General features: G+C 37.4%; 1 protein-coding gene across 1 annotated transcript in view; it reads left to right on the top strand.

The window, feature by feature from the left end:
- UGGT2 (UDP-glucose glycoprotein glucosyltransferase 2) overlaps positions 1–27,337 on the top strand; it is a 136,750-nt gene that overhangs the window by 31,609 nt on the left and 77,804 nt on the right. The window contains exons 7-12 of the mRNA XM_061133771.1: positions 2,737–2,809; positions 6,584–6,684; positions 10,496–10,595; positions 11,852–11,912; positions 18,616–18,707; positions 24,830–24,980. Of these exons, the coding sequence (XP_060989754.1) occupies positions 2,737–2,809; positions 6,584–6,684; positions 10,496–10,595; positions 11,852–11,912; positions 18,616–18,707; positions 24,830–24,980 (578 nt within the window). The remainder of the gene's footprint in view (positions 1–2,736; positions 2,810–6,583; positions 6,685–10,495; positions 10,596–11,851; positions 11,913–18,615; positions 18,708–24,829; positions 24,981–27,337) is intronic.

Here is a 27,337-nt window from a genome sequence, read left to right as displayed (position 1 = left end):
AATGGTCATCTGAGTTGTTAGGAAGAGGTGCCTAGAATACACCAAAGAATTATACAAAAAAGATCTTCATGACCCAGATAATCACGATGGTGTGATCATTCACCTAGACCAGACATCCTAGAATGTGAAGTCAAGTGGGCCTTAGGAAGCATAACTACAAACAAAGCTAGTGGAGGTGGTGGAGGTGATGGAATTCCAGTTGAGCTATTTCAAATCCTGAAAGATGATGCTGTGAAAGTGCTGCACTCAGTATGGCAGTAAATTTGGAAAACTCAGCAGTGGCCACAGGACTGGAAAAGGTCAGTTTTCATTCCAGTCCCAAAGAAGGGCAATGGCAGAGAATGCTCAAACTACCGCACAATTGCACTCATCTCACACGCTAGTAAAGTGATGCTCAAAATTCTCCAAGCCAAGCTTCAGCATTACATGAATTGTGAACTTCCAGATGTTCAAGCTGGTTTTAGAAAAGGCAGAGGAACCAGAGATCAAATTGCTAACATCTGCTGAATCATTGAAAAAGCAAGAGTTCCAGAAAAACATCTATTTCTGCTTTACTGACTATGCCAAAGCCTTTGACTGTGTGGATCACAATAAACTGTGGAAAATTCTGAAAGAGATGGGAATACCAGACCACCTGACCTGCCTCTTGAGAAACCTGTATGCAGGTCAGGAAGCAGCAGTTAGAACTGGACGTGGAACAACAGACTGGTTCCAAATAGGAAAAGGTGTATGTCAAGGCTGTATATTGTCACCCTGCTTACTTAACTTATATACAGAGTACATCATGAGAAACGCTGGGCTGGATGAAGCACAAGCTGGAATCAAGATTTCCCAGAGAAATATCAATAACCTCAGATATGCAGACGACACCACCCTTACGGCAGACAGTGAAGAACTAAAGAGCCTCTTGATGAAAGTGAAAGAGGAGAGTGAAAAAGTTGGCTTAAAGCTCAACATTCAGAAAACTAAGATCATGGCATCCAGTCCCATCACTTCATGGCAAATAGATGGGGAAACCATGGAAACAGTGGCTGACTGTATTTTTCTGGGCTCCAGAATCACTGCAGATGGTGGTTTCAGCCTTGGAGTTAAAGACACTTACTCCTTGGAAGGAAAGTTATTCCCAACCTAGACAGCATATTAAATGTAATGTTGACATTAAATGTAATGTTGACATTACTTTGTCAACAAAGGTCTGTCTAGTCAAGGCTATAGTTTTTGAAGTAATCGTGTATGCATGTGAGAGTTGGACTATAAAGAAAGCTAAGCACTGAATAATTGATGCTTTTGAATTGTTGTTGGAGAAGACTCTTGAGAGTCCCTTGGACTGCAAGGAGATCAGTCCTGAGTGTTCATTGGAAGGACTGATGTTGAAGCTGAAACTCCAAAACTTGGGCCACCTGATGTGAAGAGCTGACTCATTTGAAAAGACCCTGATGCTGGAAAAGATTGAGGGCAAGAGGAGACGGAGACAACAGAGGATAAGATGGTTGGATGGCATCACCGACTCAATGGACATAGGTTTAGGTGGACTCCGGGAGTTGGTGATGGACAGGGAGGCCTGGCGTGCTGTGGTCCATGGGTTCGCAAAGAGTCAGAGACGACTGAGCGACTGGACTGAACTCAGTTAAATTCACCTATTCCAGTCCATTTTAGTTTGCTGATTCTTTAAATGTCAATGTTCATTCTTGCCATCTCCTGTTTGACCACTTCCAATTTGTCTTGGTTCATGAAACTATCATTACAGGTTCCTATGCAGTATTGCTCTTTATTGCATCAGACTTTATTTCCATCACCAGACGCATTCACAGCTGGGTGTTGTTTTTGCCTTGGCTCCGTCTCTTCATTCTTTCTGAAGTTATTTCTCCACTGTTCGCCAGTAGCTTATTGGGCACCTACTGACCTGGGGAGTTAATCTTTCAGTGTCCTATCTTTTTGCCTTTTCATACTGTTCATGAGGTTCTCAAGGCAAGAATACTGAAGTGATTTGCCATTCCCTTCTCCAGTGGACCACGTTTTGTCAGAACTCTCCACCATGACCTCTCCGTCTCCGGTGGCCCTAAATGGCATGGCTCATAATTTCCTTGAGTTAGGCAAGGCTGTGGTCCATGTGATCAGATTGGTTAGTTTTCTGTGCCTGTGGTTTTCAGTCTGTCTGCTGTCTGATGGAGAAGGGTAAGAGGCTTATGGAAGCTTCCTGATGGGAGAGACTGACTGAGGGGGAAACTGGGTCTTGTTCTGATGGGCTGGGCCATGTTCAGTAAATCTTTAATCCAATTTTCTGTTGATGGGTGGGGCTGTGTTCCCTCCTTGTTATTTACCTGGGGCCAAACTATGGTGAAGGCAGTGAAGATAATGGTGACCTCCTTCAAAAGGTCCCATGCGTGCACTGCTACACTCAGTGCCCCCAGCCCTGCAGCAGGCCACCGCCCACCCACACCTCTGCCAGAGACTTGGACACTTTTGGGCAAGTCTGGATCAGTCTCTTGGTTTATCACTCCAGTATAAAATAGAGCTTGACTACAAAATGATCTATAGAGCATATAGCTGGTTGTAAAGTATTTAGTAGTCAAGCTTGTTTACTAAGAGAGCACACTCTTGTATCATTAGGCTGATCCATGAAAGAAAAACAAGGTAAAAAATGGAATTTGATTTTGAGTTCTAATTTTTTATCACATATTCCTCTTCCAGTCTGAAATATGTTCATTTTATTTTGTTTTTGTTTCCAAAATACAGCTGTGACTAATACTACTGCAGAAGATGTTACTGAAACAAATGAAGTTCAAGGATTTCTCTTTGGGAAATTAAAGTAAGTCTGAATAGAAATGAAACTATTATTATACTATTAAGCTTGTTTTTAAAGGAATAGATTCAATATGTTGTGTTGGCATATGTTTCACATTCTAAAAATATATATACTACTGTTTTTATTACAAAAGTAACACAGAGTTAATGGAAAAAAGCTCAAAATTGAAAAATAATCGCTAATTCCACAGGATAATGAGTACGATTAGAGATAATGGAAATTTAAAATTCCAGAGTTATCTCTGGCCAAAAATAAAACAAAAATTTGTAGAATCTTTTGTGATGGGTTACAAAACTCATAGTTATTATTGGGTTTTTGGCATAAAAAAATCAGCACTTTTATGTCTTAAAAGAGAAAATATTTATTTCCCTAAATTTCTGTCCCAAGATTGCCATATTAAATACCTTTTAACTTCTGGTCTTCATTTTATATACACATATAAGTAACCTTTCCAAAAGTAAACTTGTCCCACTTTGTTTTTTCCGCATCACTGATTGAAGACCAGGAATAGGATGGTGAGTGCTCTCTGATTGTTAATAGATGGGAATTTTAGTTTTATGTGTGGTTTTTCTTATTAACAAGACGGGCAAGTTTGTGATTGCATTTTAAAGGCAAAATTAATTAAAAATAACCATTTTTTAAAATATCTTTAGTTCTCTACTTAACATTACAAATATGTATAAAGGACACTTACGTCAGTTCTGTGAGGACATAATTGTACAGAGCAAGGGGAACATTTTCTGACACTATATTGCTTTATACAGATGACTGAGTTACATTTCTGTAGTTTGCTGGACAAATTGTATGCTTCTAACCTGTTAATGCTTCTTGTAAAATGGATTTAAGTAAGGTTTTTATTTAGTAGATAACATTTTTATTCCATTTCCAGCTATGTCTCACATTGTAGAATCCATACTTTCTTAAGCATAACTATTTATGGGAATAAGTTGCTTGTATTCCAAAAAGCCTTTGGAACCCTGGGATATTAGTTTTTTTGGAGAGGAAGTACCCAGGTTTTACATAATTGACTTAAGCAAAAAGCTTTTGCTTTGAGGTATTTTTATGAATAATGTCTTTTTGCCTGGATTATATACATAATTTTACCAGTGAAAATTATCATTAAGCTTATGATTAAACATGAAAAGCAACACAACAGCTCTTACAAACTTAATATTACTCGGTAACAAAATATTGTGAAAGGAGTGGTTAATTCATAGTGAACCTCTTTTCAAAGAAGTTCTATTGCTTTTTCACTATAAGAGCAGTCTTGATTAGTTTTCAAAATGTAGTCCCACATTGGAAGAAAATTTCAACATAGGACATTGCAGTGCATGTATTATTGTTAACTATGAGATTAATCCATTTATGTATGTACTGTATATTTAGTTTTCCTCTCACTTTAAAATACTCATTTCTCCTTACTGTTGAAAATACAAAATTTATTTATAAATTGTGCCAATAGCTAGATAAACTTTTTTAAAAAGAATTCTCTCCAGTAATGGGAAATGGTATTATGTGTTGAGTTCATGAGAGATTGGAGAATAAGATGATAATTTTTATTATATATATGGTAAAATGCCATTAATTCTGCATTATTATTTGTCAGTCTTTAAGAATACCTCATTTCAGTTCAGTTGCTCTGTCATGTCCAACTCTTTGTGACCCCATGAACTGCAGCATGCCAGGCCTCCCTGTCCATCATCAACTCCCGGAGTCCACCCAAACCCATGTCCATTGAGTCAGTGATGCCATCCAACCATTTCATCCTTTGTTATCCCCTTGTCCACATGCCTTCAATTTTTCCCAGCATCATGGTCTTTTCAAAAGAGTCAGTTCTTCGCAGCAGGTGGTCAGTGTATTGGAGTTTCAGCTTCAACATCAGTCCTTCCAGTGAATATTCAGGACTGATTTCCTTTAGGATGGACTGGCTGGATCTCTTGCTGTCCAAGGGACTCTCAAGAGTCTTTTCCAACACCACAGTTCAAAAGCATCAATTCTTCAGTGCTCAGCTTTCTTCACAGTCCAACTCTCACATCCATGCATGACTACTGGAAAAACCACAGCTTTGACTAGACGGGCATTTGTTGGCAAAGTAATGTCTCTGCTTTTTAATATGCTATTTAGGTTGGTCATAACTTTCCTTCCAAGGAGTAAGCGTCTTTTAATTTCATGGCTGTAGTCACCATCTGCAGTGATTTTAGAGCCCCAAAAAATAAAGTCTGCCACTGTTTCCACTGTTTTCCCATCTATTTGCCATGAAGTGATAGAATCAGATGCCATGATCTTAGTTTTCTTAATGTTGAGTTTTAAGCCGACTTTTTCACTCTCCTCTTTCACTTTCATCAAGGGGCTCTTTAGTTCTTCTTTGCTTTCTGCCATAAGGGTGGTGTCATCTGCATATCTGAGGTTGTTGACATTTCTCCCAGCAGTCTTGATTCTAGTCTTGTGCTTCATCCAACCCAGCATTTCACATGATGTACTCTGCATATAAGTTAAATAATCAGGGTGAAAATATATAGCCTTGACATACTTCTTTCCTGATTTGGAACCAGTCTGTTGTTCCATGTCCATTTCTAACTGTTGCTTCTCGAACTGAATACAGATTTCTCAGGATACAGGTCAGGTGGTCTGGTATTCCCATCTCTTTAAGAATTTTCCACAGTTTGTTGTGATCCACAGAGTCAAAGGCTTTGGCATGGTCAATTAAGCAGTAGATGTTTTTCTGGAACTCTCTTGCTTTGTCCATGATCGAATGAATCATCATAATCAGTGAATTGTAAGAATATGTAAGATACGTTTAATTGGGCAAAATTATCTTATATAAGTTTTCTTTATAAGTTTCAAAGATGGAACTTTTCAGAAATAAGCTAAAATTTTATGGGAAGCTTTGATATCTTTCTTTATAAAATAGTTTTTGTTTTTAATTATGAAAGCAAGACTTGAACAATTTATAAAATGTTAAAGGAAAAGTGTATAACATAAAAACTAATAATTCTGTCCTCACCCTTGGATCCCTTATAGGTAATGTTAACAAATGACAGTATATATCTCCATATTTTGTTTTGTTTTATACATTGAAAAAAAGAAGACATGCATGTCTCCCTCCATATTTTTAAATTCTGTCACTATCAGTTCAGTTCAGTTGCTCAGTCGTGACCGACTGTTTGCGACCCCATGAATCGCAGCACGCCAGGCTTCCCTGTCCATCACCAACTCCCGGAGTTTACTCAAACTCATGTTCTTTGTCGGTGATGCCATCCACCCATCTCATCCTCTGTCGTCCCCTTCTCTTCCTGCCCCCAATCCCTCCCAGCATCAGGGTCTTTTCCAGTGAGTCGACTCTTTGCATGAGGTGGCCAAAGTATTGGAGTTTCAGCTTCAACATCAGTCCTCCCAATGAATACCCAGGACTGATCTCCTTTCGGTTGGACTGGTTGGATCTCCTTGCAGTCCAAGGGACTCTCAAGAGTCTTCTCCCACACCACAATTCAAAAGCATCAATTCTTCGGCGCTCAGCTTTCTTCACAGTCCAACTCTCACATCCATACATGACCACTGGAGAAACCATAGCCTTGACTAGACGGATCTTTGTTGGCAAAGTAATGTCTCTGCTTTTTAATATGCTATCTAGCACTATAGCTGTATCATTATTATTATCTTGAACCATTAGTTTGTGTCTTAAGTATTAGGAAGAGATAATTTCAAAAATATACTGCTTGTATAATAGTAGTTTATAATACATGATGATAATTAACATTACTTAATATTCTAATACAGAGAAAGATATTCAGATCTTAGAGATAATCTGACAACATTCCAAAAATACCTGATTGAGAGTAATAAAGAAATGATGCCTTTGAAAGTCTGGGAACTACAAGGTATGGTATTTCAGTAGATGTTAAAACAGCATATTGGTAACTGATCTCTGTTTTATTAAATAGGCTTTTATATAATATGATGTAAATTATTTCTTAGGCAATAATAATTACCAATTATGTGACTAATATGCATTACTTTTTGTGGCCATAAAATTTAATTGAAATGTTATTCATCAAATAAGTTATATTTTATCTCTGGAAGATTTAAAATTATATAACATGCAGTTATCTGATATTACCTAATCATTTTTAAAGTATGTATGAGTTATCTTGTATGTTCATCTCAGGTATTAAACTATGTTTCAGGGTATCTACAGCACTGGTTAAAATTCCTGATTAGTAAGTTAAGAGAAATCAGAACTAAATCTTAGTTTTCTTCTCTTTAAAATTTTGATCATTAGAGACCATTACATGTTTCATTATGACCTCAAAATAGCTTCTATACTGACATCCTATAAGCAGGTATTTTGAGACCAAAATTTAGTTTGGATTAAACTGTAATTCCTTTTCAGTTTGTAATTTTCTATTTTATTTATAATTTCTAGTGGGTCATAGGGATGTCCTTTTTCTGTGGAACCCATAACTTTTATCACATATCATCAACTGCTTTTAATACAACAGCCACTTGAAATATACTTGATGAATTATACAGTTCACCATTTAATGAGTAGAATTACGTGTAGTATATTTTTAGGGATTTTTAACTGTCACCATACTCAGTGTCAGGGCTTCCCTGGTAGCCCAGTGATAAAGGACCCGCCTGCAGTGCAGGAGGTGCAGGAGCTGCGGGTTCGATCCCTGAGCTGGGAGGATCCCCTGGAGGAGGGCATGGCAACCCACTTTGGTACTCTTGCCTGGAGAATCCCACAGACAGAGGAGTCTGGAAGGCTACAGTCCGTGTGGTCACACAGGGTCGGACATGACTGAAGCAACTTAGCGCAGCGCACACCATCAGTTTTCTTTTTATCACCCCCAGAAGAAACCAAGATAGCCATATTCAGCCACTCTCCGTGACCTGTCCAGCTCTTCCAGCTGTAGACAGGCAACAGTCTGCGTTCTTCTCCAAAATGTTCTCCACCATGCCCTCCTTCAGGGGATCTTCCCAACCCAGGGATTGAACCCATGTCTCCCATATTGTAGGTGGATTCTTTAATGTCTGAGCCACCACCACCAACAACAATGTGCATGCTTAGTCGTGTCTGACTCTTTGCAACCCCATGGACGTGACTAGGCATGCACGCTGTTGGTGGTGGTGGTGGCGGCGGCTCAGACAGTAAAGAATCCACCTGCAATACGAGAGACCCGGGTTCAGTCCCTGGGTTGGGAAGATCCCCTGAAGGAGGGCATAGTGGAGAAGAAAGACTGCTGCTTGCCACCAGGGAACCCAAAATGTTCTCCAAGGGACCCATAATTTAGAAAAGTGTAAGTGATAGAGTGCTTTTAAAGACTGGTAAACAGAGAACATGCATAGTTAGCTTAGTTTTAATTAACCTTCGTACTGTCTGTGTAAGTATGTTTGAATAGACTAGAAATAGGAAGTCTAGTTAAGACATCATTGAATTAGTGTAGTGAGATACAGAGCCTGTGCTGTGGTAGAGGCATAGATGGGCAGGCTGAATTTAGCAGATATTCAGGAGATTAAAAGACTCAAAGATGACTTTAAAATTTCTAGCTTGAAGCCTCTGTAGAGAGAATATAAAACAGGCTTGGGGTTGAATACAGGGCTCAGAAATAATGAGACTGGTGTTTAAAAAATGGACTTAAAGTAATTGTGACATATCCAGATGACTAGTTACAGTGGTGGGGTGAATATAAAGTCCTTCTACTGAAAGGAGAAGATTTTAAAAGTGGAAAATGTTAGCATAGAGGTTTTTTAAAGGTGAAGGTGCTAACTCAAAGTGCAGAGTAACCAAATTAGTGCACAAGGGAGAGTCTGTTTGTTCATTTATGTGGGACAAGTAGACACAGTGGAATGATGATGATGAGAGATGGAAGAGCACGTCACAGAAGCCAAGGAAATAGATTGAGGAAAAGGGAAGTGATCAAGACCTTTTCTTTTCCTTTTTTGATTGATTTAACAAGTATTTATTGAAAATCAGTAATGTCCCTACAACCATGGTTTTATCATTTTTGGCTGACACCTGGAGTAGGAAATATATTTTACACCAAGACCCATACAACAAATGTATAATACATAGATACACTTAAAACTAAAAAAAAAAAAAAAAAAAATTCACTATAGATATGTATGTTTACTCTGTGTGTGTGTGTATATGTGTATTAGTTACTCAGTTGTATCTGACTCTCTGCAACCCCATGGACTGCAGCTGACCAAGTTCCTCTGTCCATGGGATTTTCCAGGCAAGAATACTGGATTAGGTAGCCATTCCCTTCTCCAGGAGATCTTCCCAACCCAGGGATTGAACCCAGGTCTCCTGCCTTGCAGGCAGATTCTTTACCATCTGAGACACCAGGGAAGCCCCATATATGTTTACTGAAAGTGAAAGTGAAAGCCGCTCAGTCGTGTCTGACTCTTTGCGACATCATGGACTATATAGTCCATGCAATTTTCCAGGCCAGAATACTGGAGAGGGTAGCCTTTCCTTTCTCCAGGGGATCTTCCCAACCCAGGGATAGAACCCAGGTCTCCCTCATAGTAGACTGATTCTTTACCAGCTGAGCCACAAGGGAAGCTCAAGGATACTGGAGTGGGTAGCCTATCCCTTTTCCAGTGGCTCTTCCCAACCCAGGAATCAAACTGGGGTCTCCTACATTACAGGTGGATTCTTTACCAACTGAATTATCAGGGAAGCCCAATACTACGTTTTGTTAATTCTGATAAAACTTCCTTTTATTATACCCTGTTTCATTTGATTAAAAAAAACCTTCACATTACCCATTAATCTGATTTCACTACTAACTAATGGGTTGCAACTGACACTTTGAAAAACACATATTCCAAAGGTAAAAAGAGCTAAAACAGACATCATGTTTCTTCAAAAGATGTTGGATAAACATGAACAATTTTAAAAACCAATGTAAAAATCACTATCACAATTGCTGCAGAATAAAGGAACAAAAGATTAAGAAAAGCATATGTCAGGAAGATCTGAGTGGTGAGATAGGGGTAACAGAAAAAGGAGCCTTCCTCAAGAAGGAGTGATTGAATAGAGGTCTGAGGAAGGGTTGGAATAAACTCGAGGGTGGGTTATTTAGGGAGAGTATCACAGACCTTTGTGAGTGCTGGAAATGGAGTGTAAGGGAGAAGAGACACTAGGAACAACTGCTGGATTCATGGTTTACCCAGCTGGATGGACAGTGGTGGATTTGTTCTAAAGAGAAGACCAAAGAGGACCAGATTTGGGCAAAGTTGGGCAGGAATATTACAAACTTGTTACTGAACATGCTGGTTTTGAAGTATCCAAGTGGTAAAACCAAGAAGACAGTTAAATATGAGAACCTGGATTTGAGAGGCAAAGTGAAAGACTTAAATAACAATTTGAGTCATCTAGGTATGGAACAGTTTAGAAAAAAGCAAAAGCTGGTAGTGGATTCTAATAATATTATATTCATTTACTTGTTCTTTACACTGTCTCAGATTTTATCAGTAAAGGTAAGTGTAAAACTTATCTTAATTGGATAGAAGTGGTAGCTTTCCATTTTTTTTAAAAGTTCTGAATAATGGTAAGTATGAGTGTTTTTTAATGTGTTTATATATGAATACATGGCAGGAAGGGTTATTTAAAGTACATGGAAATGTCTATTAAGGTCTAACATATCAGTTTCTTTAATGATATTTTTTTCCTTCCAGATCTTAGTTTTCAAGCAGCGTCTCAAATAATGTCCACTCCAGTTTATGATGCCATAAAATTAATGAAAGACATTTCGCAGAACTTTCCCATAAAAGCCAGGTATATTAAAGGTTATTGATTGGATGATAGCCAGAACTCTTTCCATTAAATAAATTTTATGAAAATGGCTGATTTCATTCAACTTAATGATGTCAGTTAATTTTGGTATCTATAGTGTTTATGAAATGATGGTCTCCATTCTGTATATTGGGTTTTTTTAAACTAGAGGAAAATATTGTCTTGTGCATGCATATTGTTACATACTACAAAATAGAACTCTTGATCACATCTCTCCAGTTACTCCAATAATTCATTACTCCATGAACTTGTGGATGCTTCCTCAGTCTGAGGATGAAACAGATTGGTTTCTTCCAGACCCCATCAATGGTGCAACCATAATTAATGCCCAAGGCTAAAAATCTTGCCTCTATTTATGTTCAGACTTAATAAGAGGTTTTTATTTTTCTTTTAAAAAAGTCACTCTGTAGACAACCAGGAAGTGTTCATTGAAATGAAATACTTGATAAATGAATGAAAAAGTTTGCATTATCAAATTTTCAGTTGCAGTTTTATCTCAAATGCTGCCAAATTTTAGGAAATAATACACACTTATTATAGGTTGTTTTAAGATACCCTTTCTGTTTGAGTTTTACTTAATGTCAACTTTGAATTAACAGTCTTTTAACTTTTAAATCTTTCTTCTATGCATAAAATTGGCAGATAAATAAGCATTCTTAGGCATTATTAGGTCAAATAAATATAATCAGTAGACTTATTTAAAAAACATTTGTGATGTTTTTAAATTATAAGGGAGTTATAAGCTCTTTAAGAGTAAATACATGAAGTCAATCTTATCAGTATTTTAGAACATATATACTCTGGTATAGATCCCAGGTTAACCAGAATTCTTTATGTAAAAATATTCTAAAAATTTCTTATTTGCAGCAACACATACAATGACAGTGGTAATTTCATACAGAATTTCTCCCTAGAGGCAAAACAAGACAAAATAACATTTTCAATCAAGAATACTTGAAAAATAAATACCTAGTAGTAAACAAGCCCTGATAGCACATAATGCATGCAGTGGGTGTGCGTGAACTTTTTTACCGTCTCTGTTCCACATGAATCAAATACCTTGTCAAGTGAAAGCCATTGTGCCATCCATCAAATAGGCTGTATGGAAATGTGTGGTTCTCAGTTATAATGCCTTTAGAGTTTTTAGTTTCTCATCCAGAGTATTATCTTGCATTGAATCATAGTTTAGTCCTAAACATTTAAGGAAGAATGAATTGTATCTCTATTTATATTCCCAGATCTCTGACCAGAATTGCTGTAAATCAGCTTATGAGGGAGGAAATACAGGAAAATCAAAAGGTTAGTTTGAATTCCTTTTTTAAAGAAATTTACTACATTAATAACACTGTATTTTAGACTTTGGATCTTTAATTTTCATACAAAAAATATTAGCTTGTACTTTTTTATTATTAAAACAGTTTAGGTTGTTCCATTTTTATATTGTCTGCTTTATATAGCATACAGTTTGTTATTCTAGCCAATCTTTCCTGACATAGATCCTACTTACTTTCTCATTAACCTTACATACTCCAAATTTTCTGCCCATGCTATATGGTTTTCTTCACAAGATAGAGAATAAAGGCTATGAGATAATTCTTCTGTTTCCTATAAAAAGTTTTGCTTAAAAGCTTGTGAAGACTGAGAAAAATTTAAACCACTGGAATGTTACTAGAATCCTATAGCATATAGTACACAGTTGATCACAAATTTGATAAGATTCTGCTAAATGGTCTCTTAAATTACCTACCTCAAGACTCTAAGTGATCCTAATTGTGTAAATACTTAAGGAGTGCTTGAGAACACTGCCTGGCTTTATTACATAAGACTTAATTTGGCTTTAAGTAATATAATGCCAGGCACACAGGGCCTTAAACAGTAGGAGTTCATTTTTCACACATTTAAAAGAAGTCTCAAAGTAGGTTGCCACAGAAATGTTTTTTTTTTTTTTTTTTTTATGGTTGCAAAATGGCTGCCACAGTTCCAGACTGCTTATCTATATTTAAAGCAGAAAGAGGTAGGAAGATCAACCATGTTCATCTTGACTAAAAGCTTCCTAGAACACTTCAGCCAACTTTGACTTCTATCTCATTGGCCAAAATTTTGTAATGTGGTTCTTCCTAGCTATGAGGGAACTAGAAAAGTTCCGTTCCATTTAGTCGCGTCTGACTCTTTGTGACCCCATGAACTGCAGCACACCAGGCTTCCCTGCCCATCACCTACTCCCGGAGATTACTCAAACTCATGTCTGTTGAGTCGGTGATGCCATCCAACCATCTCATCCTCTGTCGTCCCCTTCTCCTCCCACCTTCAGTCTTTCCCAGCATCAGGATTTTTTCCAATGAGTCAGTTCTTTGCATCAGGTGGCCAAAGTATTGGAGCTTCAGCTTCAGCATCAGTCCTTCCAATGAATATTCAGGACTGATTTCCTTTAGGATGGACTGGTTGGATCTCCTTGCAGTCCAAGGGCCTCTCAAGAGTCTTCTCCAACACCACAGCTCAAAAGCATCAGTTCTTAGGCTCTCAGCTTTCTTTATAATCCAACTCTCACATCCATACATGACTACTGGAAAAATCATAGCTTTGACTAGATGGACCTTTGTTGGCAAAGTAATGTCTCTGCTTTTTAATATGTTGTCTAGGTTGGTCATAGCTTTTCTTCCAAGGAGCAAGCATCTTTTACTTTTCTAGTAATTGAGGCAATCAGAGGAGAAATGGCCTAGAGATGATGATAGGTTAGCCAGTTAACAGCGTCTGTCACACCAAGACAGAGTAAGCTCTTAGTAAATACAGGCTGTTTTAACGATGACGAATGACTACAATGATGATAATGAAGTAGATGCACGGTTCACTGGAGACCAAGTGATAGAAGCCACAACACATCATCCCTACCTGGGAAGTTCTTTGCTTCACTAACCACTTAACAAATTCTTGCTTATCCTTTAAAACTAAGTATTACTCCTTTCTGTAATTTTCCTAGTTGCTCTCACCATTCTTCAAGCAAAATGCATTTTTTATAAGAATTTTTGTTTTTGTTTGAGTAATGCCACTTACAATAAGGAAGAGAAATTGGGAAAGAAGGGAGAAGAAAGGAATGCCAGTATATCAGTGGCATCACATAATCCAATTTATTTTTTGCTCATTTAAGAGTCCAAAATGGGTGTTCCTGGTCATCAAAGCTTTGCTCTGTGTGATTTTGATTCCAGAGGCTGAAGAGTTTCATGAGGTTTAAGAGGTGATATTGTGGGAGTAAAAGAGATAATTGGAAAGACCAAATGGGATTCTTGAGCTTCCCTGGTGGCTCTGACGGTAAAGAATCCGCCTGCAATGCGGGAGACCTGGGTTCCATCCCTGGGTTGGGAAGATCCCCTGGAGAAGGGAATGGCTGGCTACTCATTCCAGTATTCTTGCCTGGAGAATTCCATGGACAGAGGAGCCTGGCAGGCTAGGCAACTTTCACTTTCAAATGGGATGGTTCCAAAGATAGACCACTTTTGATGACATAATCGCAGGATGACAGCCAAAGCTAGCTGCTGAAGTAGAATGGAAATGAAGTAGTAGGAGAAATGAGTAAATCAGAAAACTCTGAACCTAGAGGTTTGAATGACCATAGTACCTGGCACAGAGCATTCCACCAGAGATATTTGTTGAATTGAAAACTTTTGAATATTTAGTTTACCTATAACGACTTCCCTGGTAGCTCAGATGGTAAAGCGTCTGCCTACAATGCGGGAGACCCGGGTGCAATCCCTGGGTCAGGGAAGATCTCCTGGAAAAGGAAATGGCAACCCACTCCAGGATTACCTGGAAAATCCCATGGATGGAAGAGCCTGGTAGGCTACAGTTCATGGGGTCACAAAGAGTCGGACATGACTGAGCAACTTCACTTTATAAAACAGTCTGTATTTACCAGTATGTAGTTTTTAAGATGTTTTATATATTGTAGCTGTTGTTAATATCCTAATGTATAAACTGAAATCCAGTGATTTCTTCTGGGTCACAGGGTTGGTACAAGATGGAACCAGAATTTGTGCTCTGGTTTACAGCTCATTTCAGAACAATTTAATAAGAATTCTGGATTTTTCAATTGCCAGTCACCTTGTTAGGTGATTGGAAAGATACTTGAGGAAATTAAGAATTTGATCTAGTCACTTTTCTTCAAAAAAATTCTTCAGTATTTCCCATTTCCAGAAGAAAAACATACAATGGGCTAGAGAAATGTATTTAAATAAAACCAGGTGGAAAGGGAGAGGCTGATATAGACTGTCAGCTCTTCAATAAGAACTCAGCAGGGTAACTGTTGCACAAGCAAAGCTGAATTTAATAGACTGCCTGCAGTGAGGGAGAGCAGCCTTGACAGACTCTTGTTAGTGTCTCAAAAGGAGGAGGTTAGGGTAGAATATCTAGGTTAGAGAAGGTCTTTGTTGTGGTTTAAGTTGGGTCTTTCAAGTTGGGGAGTTGGGATTGGGTAGAGTTTGTAACACAACAGTTTACATTGTGTTGGTGAACTTAAACCCTTAAAGTAATGGGTTTGATGAGCAACAACAAGGGAATGCGAAACTAGAACTGGAAGAACTTTGTGAAGGTACACAAAGTAAAGATAAAACTGTTTCTGAAGTAAAAACTAAAATGATAAGTGGCACAAAGGAGAACTGACCTTATAGGAAGCACAGTAGAAGACATAGTAGATAGAAATAATAAATGTGGAGGGAAAAAAAAAAGAGGATTCAAAAGAAAATGATAAAGTATAGGTAGGAAAAGGGAAATCCAACATACCTATACTAGAGTCCCAAAATGGAAAAATGAAACAAATAGACAGAATAAGTGCTTAAAACTACAATTAGAAAATTTTCTGAAATGAAGATCCAAATCCACAAATTAAAAGATGCGCTGTGTAACTTGGTACAGTTGACCATGAATGGTCAAAATGAAAACACAGACTATTGAACTTTATAGGAAATAAAGGGAATTAATTTTATGGATTTATTTAAGAAGATTATAAGGAAAGAAAATCAGATTGGTGTTAGACTTCTCAAAAACAAATTCAGTGTCAAGAAACAATGAAGCTCTTCCTACAAGATATTCAAGGAAAGAAAAACTCATTCAAGAAGATATTAATATATGGCTACAAAGATGTTAAACATCCAAAAATTTAGGGAATATTGCTCCCAAGAACACTTTCTGAGAAATTTCTTCGGGCAAAGAACTGACTGAAGATTCCTGGGCGGAACAACTGCCTTTTGGGCATTGAATATGTTTATGTGAACACTGAAACTAAAAAGTGAGGGACAGGATAATAGTGTAGTATGTAAACAGTACCTATTCTGACAAAGATAAAATATTGCTACTGGTAAATATAAGGGGGAAGATAGAAAATAGAATAAACTTGCTGATTCCATAACACAGGAATCAAGGATATAAAGCTGAAAAATCAAGCAGTGAAAGCCTAAAATTATTAAAAAGTACATAGTTAACCACTAATGACTATAAAACTATTGAGTAAAACCAGGTTGTTCAAGAGGAAAAGCCGCAGGAGAAGTTTAAAGACTTATTCTATTACTTTTTGTAACAAATCATTCAGTTCAGTCACTCAGTCTTGTCCAACTCTTTGTGACCCCATGAATCGCAGCACGCCAGGCTTCCCTGTCCATCACCAACTCCCGGAGTTTACTCAAACTCATGTCCATCGAGTTGGTGATGCCATCCAGCCATCTCATCCTCTGGCATCCCCTTCTCCTCCTGCCTCCAGATGCTCCCAGCATCAGGGTCTTTGCCAATGAGTCAACTCTTCGCATGAGGTGGCCAAAGTATTGGAGTTTCAGCTTCAGCATCAGTCCTTCCAATGAACACCCAGGACTGATCTCCTTTAGGATGGACTGGTTGGATCTTCTTGCAGTCCAAGGGACTCTCAAGAGTCTTCTCCAACACCACAGTTCAGAAGCATCAACATTTCAGTGCTCAGCTTTCTTCACAGTCCAACTCTCACATCCATACATGACCACTGGAAAAACCATAGCCTTGACCAGACGGACCTTTGTTGGCAAAGTAATGTCTCTGCTTTTTAATATACTATCTAGGTTGGACATAACTTTCCTTCCAAGGAGTAAGCGTCTTTTAATTTCATGGCGGCAATCACCATCTGAAGTGATTTTGGAGCCCAAAAAAATAAAGTCTGCCACTGTTTCCACTGTTCCCCCATCTATTTCCCATGAAGTGATGGGACCAGATGCCATGATCTTGGTTTTCTGAATGTTGAGCTTTAAGCCAACTTTTTCACTCTCCTCTTTCACTTTCATCAAGAGGCTTTTTAGTTCCTCTTCACTTTCTGCCATAAGGGTGGTGTCATCTGCATATCTGAGGTTATCGGTATTTCTCCCGGCAATCTTGATTCCAGCTTGTACTTCTTTGAGTTCAACGTTTCTCATGATGTACTCTGCATATAAGTTAAATAAGCAGGGTGACAATATACCACCTTGACGTACTCCATTTCCTGTTTGGAACCAGTCTGTTGTTCCATGTCCCGTTCTAACTGTTGCTTCCTGACCTGCATACAGGTTTCTCAAGAGGCAGGTCAGGTGGTCTGGTATTCCCATCTCTTTTTAGCTATTGGTTAAAAAGATGACGGAGGGTATTAAATAAATATACATATTTGATAGTAACTAGTAGAGAAAAGTCTAAATCTTGCGAAGCATGAAGAGAGCTGAGTGAACAAGAAAATAAAAAAGAGAACTTTGAAAATAAATCTTGAAAGAGTAAACAGCATGAAAGAATCCCGTTTGAGGCTAACCAAGCCTAGGATATCAACAAATGTAAATAAGCTTAACATATGAGCAAAAATTTCTGTTTGTTTCATTAGGTGTGAAACAAACACACCTAATGTTTGTATGTGAAATAAAAACCCTTAACATGATTCAGAAATGTCAAAGATGAAAGGATGTGCAAAGGTATATCAAGCAAATACTATGTTCTAAGGGTATGGTCTTAAAATGCCATGAAGCCAAATTCAGATCTAAAAATATTAATGATCCAAAAATGGCCCTTTATAATACTAAAGGATACAATTCATAATGAAAATAGAGCAGTTTAAAATATCTTTACATCAAAACACTGCAACAGCATCTTGAAACAAACTACAGGAAATGGAAGAAGTATAATTTACCTCTCCTTAAGACTAATGAAATGGTCAAAAAGTAAGTAAAGATATAGAAGACCAAGTGAAAGTAATAATTGCAAAAATTCCAGAAAGTGGAATAAATAGGAAAAAATTCTCAGTCTCAGTGCAAACTAGAAATCAATAACAAAGTCAGAAAAAGTTTATTCACTTGAAGGTTAAAATCTGTTTATTCTTAAGTAGAAGAAAAAATAAAATACATCAAAATTGTAAAAATTCTTGATAACATTTGAAAGCATAAGATATTCGAATTTTTACATCAATATTTACATCAATAAAATGAAGAAAAGTAAGTGAAGTTTTAGTTAACTAAAAGTGAACATTGAAACACTTCTTTCATGGAAACTTAGGAATTTAGAGTGATTGCTAAATATTTACACATACACCAAAGTTTTTGAGTTCTGGTCTGTCAAAGAATAACAATGTGCCAGCTGTCAAATGCTAAGTGTTTGTGTGCACATGCACATACAGTATAAAATGTAATAGATAAGTCATAGTTGTAGCATTAGGAAATTAATATCACATATTACAAAATCAAAATACTCAAGTATTGTCTCGCTAACCTTTTATAAGATTCCCATCAAGTGTGGGCAGTACTATCCACGTAAAGGCCAAATATGGCCTGCTGCCTGTCTTAATGCATAAAAGTTTTATTGGAACATAATCATGCTCGTTTGTTAATTGTCTGTGGTGCTTTTGTGCTGCAGGATGGAGTTGAGTAGTTGGCAAAGCCTAAAAATATTTACTATCCAACTCAGTAGAAATAGTTTGCCAACTCCTGACACAGATCAACTATTGTTGTATCACTTGGTTAATTATTTTCTCTATTTCCAGCATCTTCAAGATAAATTTGATATTCAGCCAGGCGATGCTGGTCTGTATATAAATGGACTTCGTGTTGATATGGATTCCTATGATCCTTTTAGGTAAGTATTAAATTACTGATACAAACTCTGGTTTATGTGTAAAGGTGCACTTTTGTTCTGAATTTAGTATTTGTTGAAATGCAGATACTCACTTTAAAGCAAATATATCTTTTCGATTCTGCAAAGCAACTCTGTTATTTTGGTAGAATATTCTCTTAAGTGTCTTTGAATATCAGAGCTGAAAGAAACCTTGGAGAAATTTATTCGGATGAGAAAATTGAAGTTTCTGAATCCTAGACTTATTCTTGTCCTATTATTTGAAACTGTCTTTAATTGACAAGTAGTTCTGTCATTAGCTTGAAAGTTTCTTGGGCCAGTGCTGAGTAGCTAGGGAGTTGTATCCTTCAGAAAAGATGTGAAAGGAGTATGAGATGTTTTCCCAGAATAAAGAAACCAGCAGGAAGAATTTTAAGTGCTTGTATCCATCAGAAAGTAAACCTGAAATGTTTGATTGCTAGGGACTTCCCTGGCAGTCCAGTGGTTAAGACTTTATGCTCCCCGTGCCAGGAATGTGGATTTGATGCCTGGTTGGGGAACTAAGATCCCCCATGCAGCACGGTGTGGCCAAAAGAAGGAAATGATAGATTGCTCGATACTGTCTCTTTAGGTCAAAAAAAGTTCCCCAAAATGCTCTAGTGCAGAATTAGAAAGTCTTGTATTTATCGTGGCCATTAACCTGTAAATGAAAAGCCATAGGCCACAGAAGAGAAATCAAAGTGAATTTACTTTACTTTTAAAGAGAGCCATAAAACTACTTTAAAAATTCATAATTAAAATATAAGATGAATTTAGTAAATGCAATACTTTATTTCAAATATTTAGTTTTAATTTAATTCAGTTTGTTTTTTCTGAATATCAACTTTCATTTTCTTAGCAAGTTTAGAGATATATAGGAAAACACAGGAAAGATTGAGAAGTTGGATTCAAGTGGAGCTTTTATCTTTATTTAGTTGAGTCTTTGCTAATCTAAGATGTGAAGGATAGATAACTACACATAGAGTAAAGCAGTTGTTAGCTCCTGGCTGTAAGCTTCAGAGTACAGAAATTACACCTGTGCTCAAGAACAGTGAAAAGAGATTTAAAAGAGGGCAGAATTGGTAGGTAGATTTTCAAAAGTTTTCTGTGGCATTGTATGGGGAAATTTTTATAGCAGAAACACTTTGAGATGTATGTACTTTATCAATGGAAAGGCTACAGGTTATTCGAGAAATAGAACCCTCTTGGATCCTTTCCTGGTAATTATTGATCTGCATGATGTGTGATACATTTTTGTTCCTTCTTGTTGGGATCACTAGTTGAAACTACTGTAATTCCCTTAAAGTAGAGAATATAAAATATGTGAGGATATTTATATCACAATCAAAGAAAGGTTCTCAGGAAAGATCAGAGAATATCAGGTAAAAAAACAGTATGAAGAGGTTGATGAATGGAGGAAAATTATGCAAGAAAGAGGAGAGGAAGGAAAATGTCCTAATATTGAAGTTATGTCCTAGATCTGGAGAGAGATTGCTGTGCAACCAGTACTGTAGAATTTGGGGAACAAAAGTGAAGGAGGAATAATTTTTCTCTTTCTTCCTATCTTCTGCATTTTGGGGTCGTGGAGAACTGATGTCATGCCCACAGCCCAACCTTTCTTCTGTGATCCCAGAGGAGCGAAAGCCCCCATGCTTAGAGTCAGGTCAGCAGTGGTTCCCACAGCATGTGCCCAAGCCTGACTCTCACCCCCAGGGAGACTAGGGAAGTAGGAGGCAGGGGCAGTGACTAGGGAAGAAGGCAGATGGGACCAAATAAATTTGAGGAGTTCCATAAATGTGTTTTATGTATCTACCTTAGATACATCTACCATAGAGCTACTTAGTAGTCACCCTAGCCTCAGAGTGGACCAGACTCTGGTCACGTAGAACTGCGCAAGAAATTGATTCTGGTAACATATTGGATGTTACTTATTTTGATAGCTAGCCTGTTCAGACTTGAATAATGTCAGTACAGTATAACTACCAGAAAGAAAGAGGTCACAGAGTGTCTTGATGGTCCCACTTGTGTAATTTTTCTGTATCTTAGTGAAGTTGCCTGGCTCACAGTTTGAGCTCTGGATAAATACGTTTCTGTGATGCGGGCAGCTTTAAAATTCAATGTGGTAAAATCAAGTCAATAATAAAATTCGATTTGGCTAATGTCTGAATTTCCATGGTATAGAGACTGCTAGGTATTGGGGGTATAGTGGTGAACAAGACAGAAATGTCTTAAACAGAATTTATAGTCTAGTGGGATAATTGAAATTAAATAATAATTATATTGTGATAAGGTTTCTAAAAGATAAAGTGTAGTGCTTTGAGGGTTTTAAACTTGTTCTTGATGGGGACAGTGGATATCAATTTTCTTCAAGGAAGTGATATTTAAGGATGAATCAGGCAGAGTAGAGAGTAGAGGTTCTACAAACATGACATATTTGAGAAAATGCATGGTCTAGTACGGCCAGAATATGCAGTGAGGAGGAGCTGGAAGGTACTTAGGTTGCACAGGTGGACAAAGATTGTGGAACCAGGTTTCACATTTTGGCCTTTTATCTCGAGGGCAGGAGAAGCCAGTGAAAGGTTCTAAGCAAATTTAAAATTCAGTTCAGTTGCTCAGTCGTGTCTGACTCTTTGCGACCCCATGGACTGTAGCACGCCGGGCCTGCCTGTCTATCACCAACTCCCAGAGACTCGTGGCCACTGAGTTGGTGATGCCATCCAAGCATCTCATCCTCTGTCGTCCCCTTCTCCTCCCTTCTTCAGTCTTTCCCAGCATCGGGGTCTTTTCCAATGAGTCAGTTCTTCGCATCAGGTGGCCAAAGTATTAGAGTTTCAGCTTCAGCATCAGTCCTTCCAAAGAATATTCAGGACTGATTTCCTTTAGGATGGACTGGTTGGATCTCCTTGCAATCCAAGGGACTCTCAGGAGCCTTCTCCAACACCACAGTTCAAAAGCATCAATTCTTCGGTGCTCAGCTTTCTTTATAGTCCAACTCTTACATCCTTACATGACTATTGTAAAAACCATAGCTTTGACTGGACAGACCTTTGTTGGCAAAGTAATGTCTCTGCTTTTTAATGTGCTGTCTAGGTTGGTCGTAATGTTTCTTCCAAGAAGTAAGCGTCTTTTACTTTCATGGCTGCAGTCACCATCTGCAGTGATTTTGGAGCCCCCCAAAAATAAAGTCTATCATGGTTTCCTTTTTTCCCCCATCTATTTGCCATGAAGTGACAGGACCAGATGCCATGATCTTAGTTTTCTTAATGTTGAGTTTTAAGCCAACTTTATCAGTCTTCTCTTTCACTTTCATCAAGAGGCTTTTTAAGTCCTCTTAGCTTTCTACCATAAGTGTGGTGTCATCTGCATATCTGAGGTCATTGATATTTCTCCCGGAAATTTTGCTTCCAGCTTGTGCTTCATCCAGTTCAGCATTTCTCATGATGTACTCTGCATGTAAGTTAAATAAGCAGAGTGACAATATACAGCATTGACATACTCCTTCCCCAATTTGGAACCAGTCTGTTGTTTCATGTCCAGTTCTAACTGTTGCTTCCTGACCTGCATACAGGTTTCTTAAGAGTCAGGTCAGGTGATCTGGTATTCCCATCTCTTTCAGAATTTTCCACAGTTTTTTGTGGTCCACACAGTCAAAGACTGTCAATAAAGCAGAAGTATATGTTTTTCTAGAACTCTCTCGCTTTTTTGATGATCCAGCGGATGTTGGGAATTTGATCTCTTGTTCCTCTGCCTTTTCTAAAACCAGCTTGAACATCTGGAAGTTCACCGTTCATGTATTGCTTAAGCCTGGCTTGGAGAATTTTAAGCATTACTTTACTAGCGTGTGAGATGAGTGCAATTGTGCGGTGGTTTGAGCATTCTTTGGCATTGCCTTTCTTTGGGATTGGAATGAAAACTGACCTTTTCCAGTCCTGTGGCCACTGTTGAGTTTTCCAAATTTGCTGGCATATTGAGTGCAGCACTTTCACAGCATCATCTTTGAGGATTTGAAATAGCTCAACTGGAATTCTATCACTTCCACTAGCTTTGTTTATAGTGATGCTTCCTAAGGCCCACTTGACTTCGCATTCCAGGGTGTCTGGTTCTAGGTGAGTGATCACACCATCATGATTATCTGGGTCATGAAGATCTTTTTTGTATAGTTCTTCTGAGTATTCTTGCCACCTCTTCTTAATATCTTTTGCTTTTGTTAGGTCCATATCATTTCTGTCCTTTATTGTGCCATCTTTGCATGAAAAGTTCCCTTGGTATCTCTAATTTTCTTGAAGAGATCTCTGTAGTCTTTTCCATTCTATTGTTTCCTAGTAACTATTAAAAGAGAAGCATGAAAAATAGTTTTTATTATTTAACAATCCAGAGATAAGTTTTCCTGATAAACCTATCATATTTCAAGAACCAGGTTTTTTTTTTTTTTTTAATTTGGTATCCAAAATTCAAGATTTGAAAAGAGCAAGGAAGAAACTGGTACTGTTGAGAGCAACTGTGTGCTTAGTAGTAAATTCATTTAATTGTAATACCGTATCAGTTGATTATTACTGTTCTCTTTTTATGTATGGGGAAACAAGGACTCAGATCTCACATAAAGATAGGGACACAACTAGCAAATAGTTTCAGGGTTTGAAATCTCATGCCCTTTTCAGTGTACCACACCTCGTAGCTCTATCTAGTTTTTCTGTTGATAGTTTTCCTTGAAAACTAGGTTGTGATAGCAAAGATGGTAGTTACAGAAGCTATGAAGAATATTATAATTCTATCACATAAGAAATATCTCTTTAATAAGCATCTTAACATTTTTTAAATGGAGAGAACATTGGCAGTGCCATCCACAATTCTTATTTTGCAAATGAGAAAACTTAGACTAAAGGGATTAAGAACTTTAAGAAGCCACATGCAGTGTAGTATTACAGCCCCAACTAAATCTTATTATTGCTAATTTATGATATTCAAGCTGGTGCTTTTTTTTATCACACTCATCTTCTAATACATTTGGAGGGAATGGTAAAAAGTCTACTTTTAATACAGTCAGAACTGTCTAGGATACAGACATGCTGAGCTGACGTCATAAAGGCCAGCTTGAAACACTTCTAAAACAGCCTCCTTAGGAGTTTAGATATTAGATCTCTACTCTTTAAATGTAGATTTCTATAGTTCTCCCTAAGAACTTTATCTAAAGCCCATATATCACTTTATTCTGATTCTGTTCATTTCTGAAAGGCAAGGTGATTTCCATGAATGGATTTTTGAATGAAGCACTTGGGTTAAATATAATAAATATAAACACTTGGTTTCAAAAAGTAATAATCAGAATTCCTCCTTGCCTAGTAGATTTTTACCTTCCCCAACATGAACATGCTTTATCATGGTCTGTACAGCCTTACCTGTCTTTGCAGATGGCCTTCGTGTCTCAGCTCTGTGAGTCCACTGGCTGAGTTCCTCGGCAGGAGGTTTCATCTCTCTTAGCCTCATTGGCATCTCTTGAGACTTCCTGAGGTTGTTATGAGAGCCAGAGTGAACTTGATAAACAGTGGTTTAAAGTATCAAATTGCCCTGATTGTCAGTAAGGTCGTTTATTGATGATGTTGTTACTTTTAGCAATAATACTTTCTAACTGTAGTACTAAGAGGTATCAAATTATTATATATGCAATTAGAAATTTTAATATGTATTCTAAACATATGCGAACTTTCATACTCTTATGAAACTTTGTATTTTAGGTCATGTTTGATCTTGTTTTTTGTATCAAAAGAGTGACCTCTTGTATTTTTTCCCTTCATTTTTGGCTTGCTCTGGAATGAACATATTTTCACTTCCTTGGTGAAGGAATAATAATATATATATGCCTTAATGTCTTACCCTTTAAAGAAGATTTTGTTATAACTTAAAAAAAAACTCAGCATAGTTTACACTAGATAACTAATTAGAAATTCTTGTCCTGTTTGTTAATGAGTTTAATGATGTGTTTTTCTGCTATTAATAAAATTACCAGAGAAACTTGTTTCTAATGCTTTGAGATGTCTATGAACTGTAAAGGATTTAATTAAAAACTTTTGGCAAATCAAATAAGACATTTCTTTTTTTTCAATCTAAAGTCTTTTGGATATGCTGAAACTGGAAGGAAAAATGATGAATGGCCTTCGCAGTCTTGGGATCAAAGGAGAGGATATGAGCAAGTTTTTAAAATTAAGTGCACGTAGTTGGGATGATACCTATGCATTGGATATTAGACATTCTTCTATCATGGTAAGTGCCCCTGTAATTTCTTACTTTAAAATCTTTAGTATACTTAAGACTTAAAACCAGATATTGGCAGACTTTAGAATTAATTTAAGCATTTTGAAAGAGGTTATAGGAGTGAGAAGAAAAAGTAAAACTCAGAAGAAAAAGTATAACTATAGACTCATTCCCTCTCCCCCTTAGATCTTGCTTTCCCCTTTCTTGTATTCTCTGTACTTCCTCAGGAGAATATCTACTCAGCTCATTCAGTATCCTTTCCAGCTTTAAAGATAAAAACAAAACGAGAACAACAGAATAACTGCCTAAGCAACAGCAACAAAATACCAAATGGCTAATATCTGAGGAATATATGAATACCACCTTAATATAGTGAAAATCTTGCCCAACAATTTGCAGTGGCTTCCTGATGTTCTGGTCCATGTATTACAGCCTAAGTGAATTTTTTTGAAAACCGATCACATCACTTTTCCTTCCTTATAGCACAAGAATAGTCCATGGTATGGCCTAATAGGAGGAAATGGCTTACTTCCTCCTTTTCCTGCCAGAACAGTCTTCCCACCTATAGAGTTAGTCAGCCATCCAGGAATCAGGGATTGATAACAGCACCAAAGAACTGCTGCATTCCCTGAACATCAGAGACCTCAGACTGAAGACAAACCCCATTTGTTATTTGTCAGTTGGACCATTATATTTTCTAGGTCAATTTTATAAGTTACTTGTTTGTTGGCTCCAGGTTTGTTTTTTTTTTTTAACTACTCTTTAGAGCATGTTCTCTCACTGGTTAAATTTTACTCTTACTTGGATGTCTTTATACTCAATAATAGATACCTTTTTCTAATAATGTTTTTATCAGTAAGAGGAATGACCATGTTAGTAATCTTAATACTTTGTGCCTTTTATTTTAAGCATTTATGCTTTTGACCATTTTCAGAAAAATTCTGGGGGTGAGATAAAATGAGGGAAGTAGTTTTCAAAGCTTTTCTGAACATAAGAAATAGACCTGTAAAGAAACTTTCCAACTCCATTTATAAAGTAGCATCCTTATCCTCCAAGGTTGGCCATGGAAGATGGTCAGTCACATGCGGGGAGCAGTCTCCTGATGCTGTTCCCATTGCCCACACCACCCACAGAGTCTCCTCCTGTATTCTATAAAGACTCCTCTCTTGCCCAGCTCTTGGACACTTTGCGGAGGCATTCTTTTCCAAGGAACTTCTTGGAAGTAATTTTTATTGAGGTAAAATATAAGGTAATGCTCTGTTAAACATTTTAAGTCTGTAATTCATTGGCATTAAATATATTCACAGTCTCATCCAAGTGTCACCATTATCTGTTTCCAGAACTTCATCATTTCAAATGGAAACCCATTCCCTTCTCCCTTAAGTGCCTGGTAACCTCTGTTCTACTTTTTGTCTCTGTGAATTTGCCTATTCCCGTACTGCATGTAAGGATAGTCATATGATATTTGTCCAGTTATGCCTGACTTATTTCACTTGCCATGGTGTTTTCAAGGTTCATCCATATTGTAGCATGTATAAGAATTTCATTTCTTCTAAGACTAGTAATTTTTCAAGTATCTTTTTAAGGGAAGCTTTATGTCTCAAATGCTTCTATTTTTCCACTTGGAAAGTGCCTGTCTGAATAGAAAATTGTTTCTGAGACTTAATTCTCTAGCTACCTCCAAAAAGATTAACTGGCACAAAATGCAGAGCTCTGAGGTCTCAGCACTGTTCAACTTGGTCTGTTAGAGCAGCAAAATTAGCTCACACATAAGCTTTAGTTTTGCCTCATAGCATTTGCTACCACCCGTTATGATATGTATTCGTTTATAATCTTCTTCCAGTGAAATGTAAGTGCCCCCCACGCCAGGACTTTGTTAAATACTGTCAACATACACATCAGATCTTATTTAATAGGAAGTATGCCCAAAAAAATTATTGAATATCTTAATGTCAAAACAGAGTTATTCATGAATGAGTGCAATACTTTGCTTTAAATTCTTTTTCTCCTCAATCTGTCTCTCTACTTACTTTTTGTCTTTACAGACAAAGCTGAGTCTCTGAGCTAAGTAATTTCTGATTTCTGTGTTTATACCCTTCCCCTCAAAATAGGAGGGGCTGGCAGTTTATTTCTTAAAAGTCTGGTTGAGAATTGAGGAAGAACTTGAGGGTCATTAGTTGTCGTCCATCCTTGACTTATCATTTCAGGTTTCTCTGTCTCAGACTTCAGGAGTCACAATTTAGATTTTATCTACTTTAATTGCTGTCTGTTTGCAGCCTTTATATATTACCTCAGGTATGTGAAGAGTCAGTAAAAACTATCATATAATTATGTGTTTGGCTCCTCTGGATTGTAATTTCTTTTTA

Source organism: Dama dama, chromosome 30 (assembly GCF_033118175.1).
Source record: "Dama dama isolate Ldn47 chromosome 30, ASM3311817v1, whole genome shotgun sequence".
Taxonomy (NCBI): Eukaryota; Metazoa; Chordata; class Mammalia; order Artiodactyla; family Cervidae; genus Dama; species Dama dama.
Note: the sequence above shows the minus strand (reverse complement) of the source record. Positions and strands in the feature narration are given on the sequence as shown.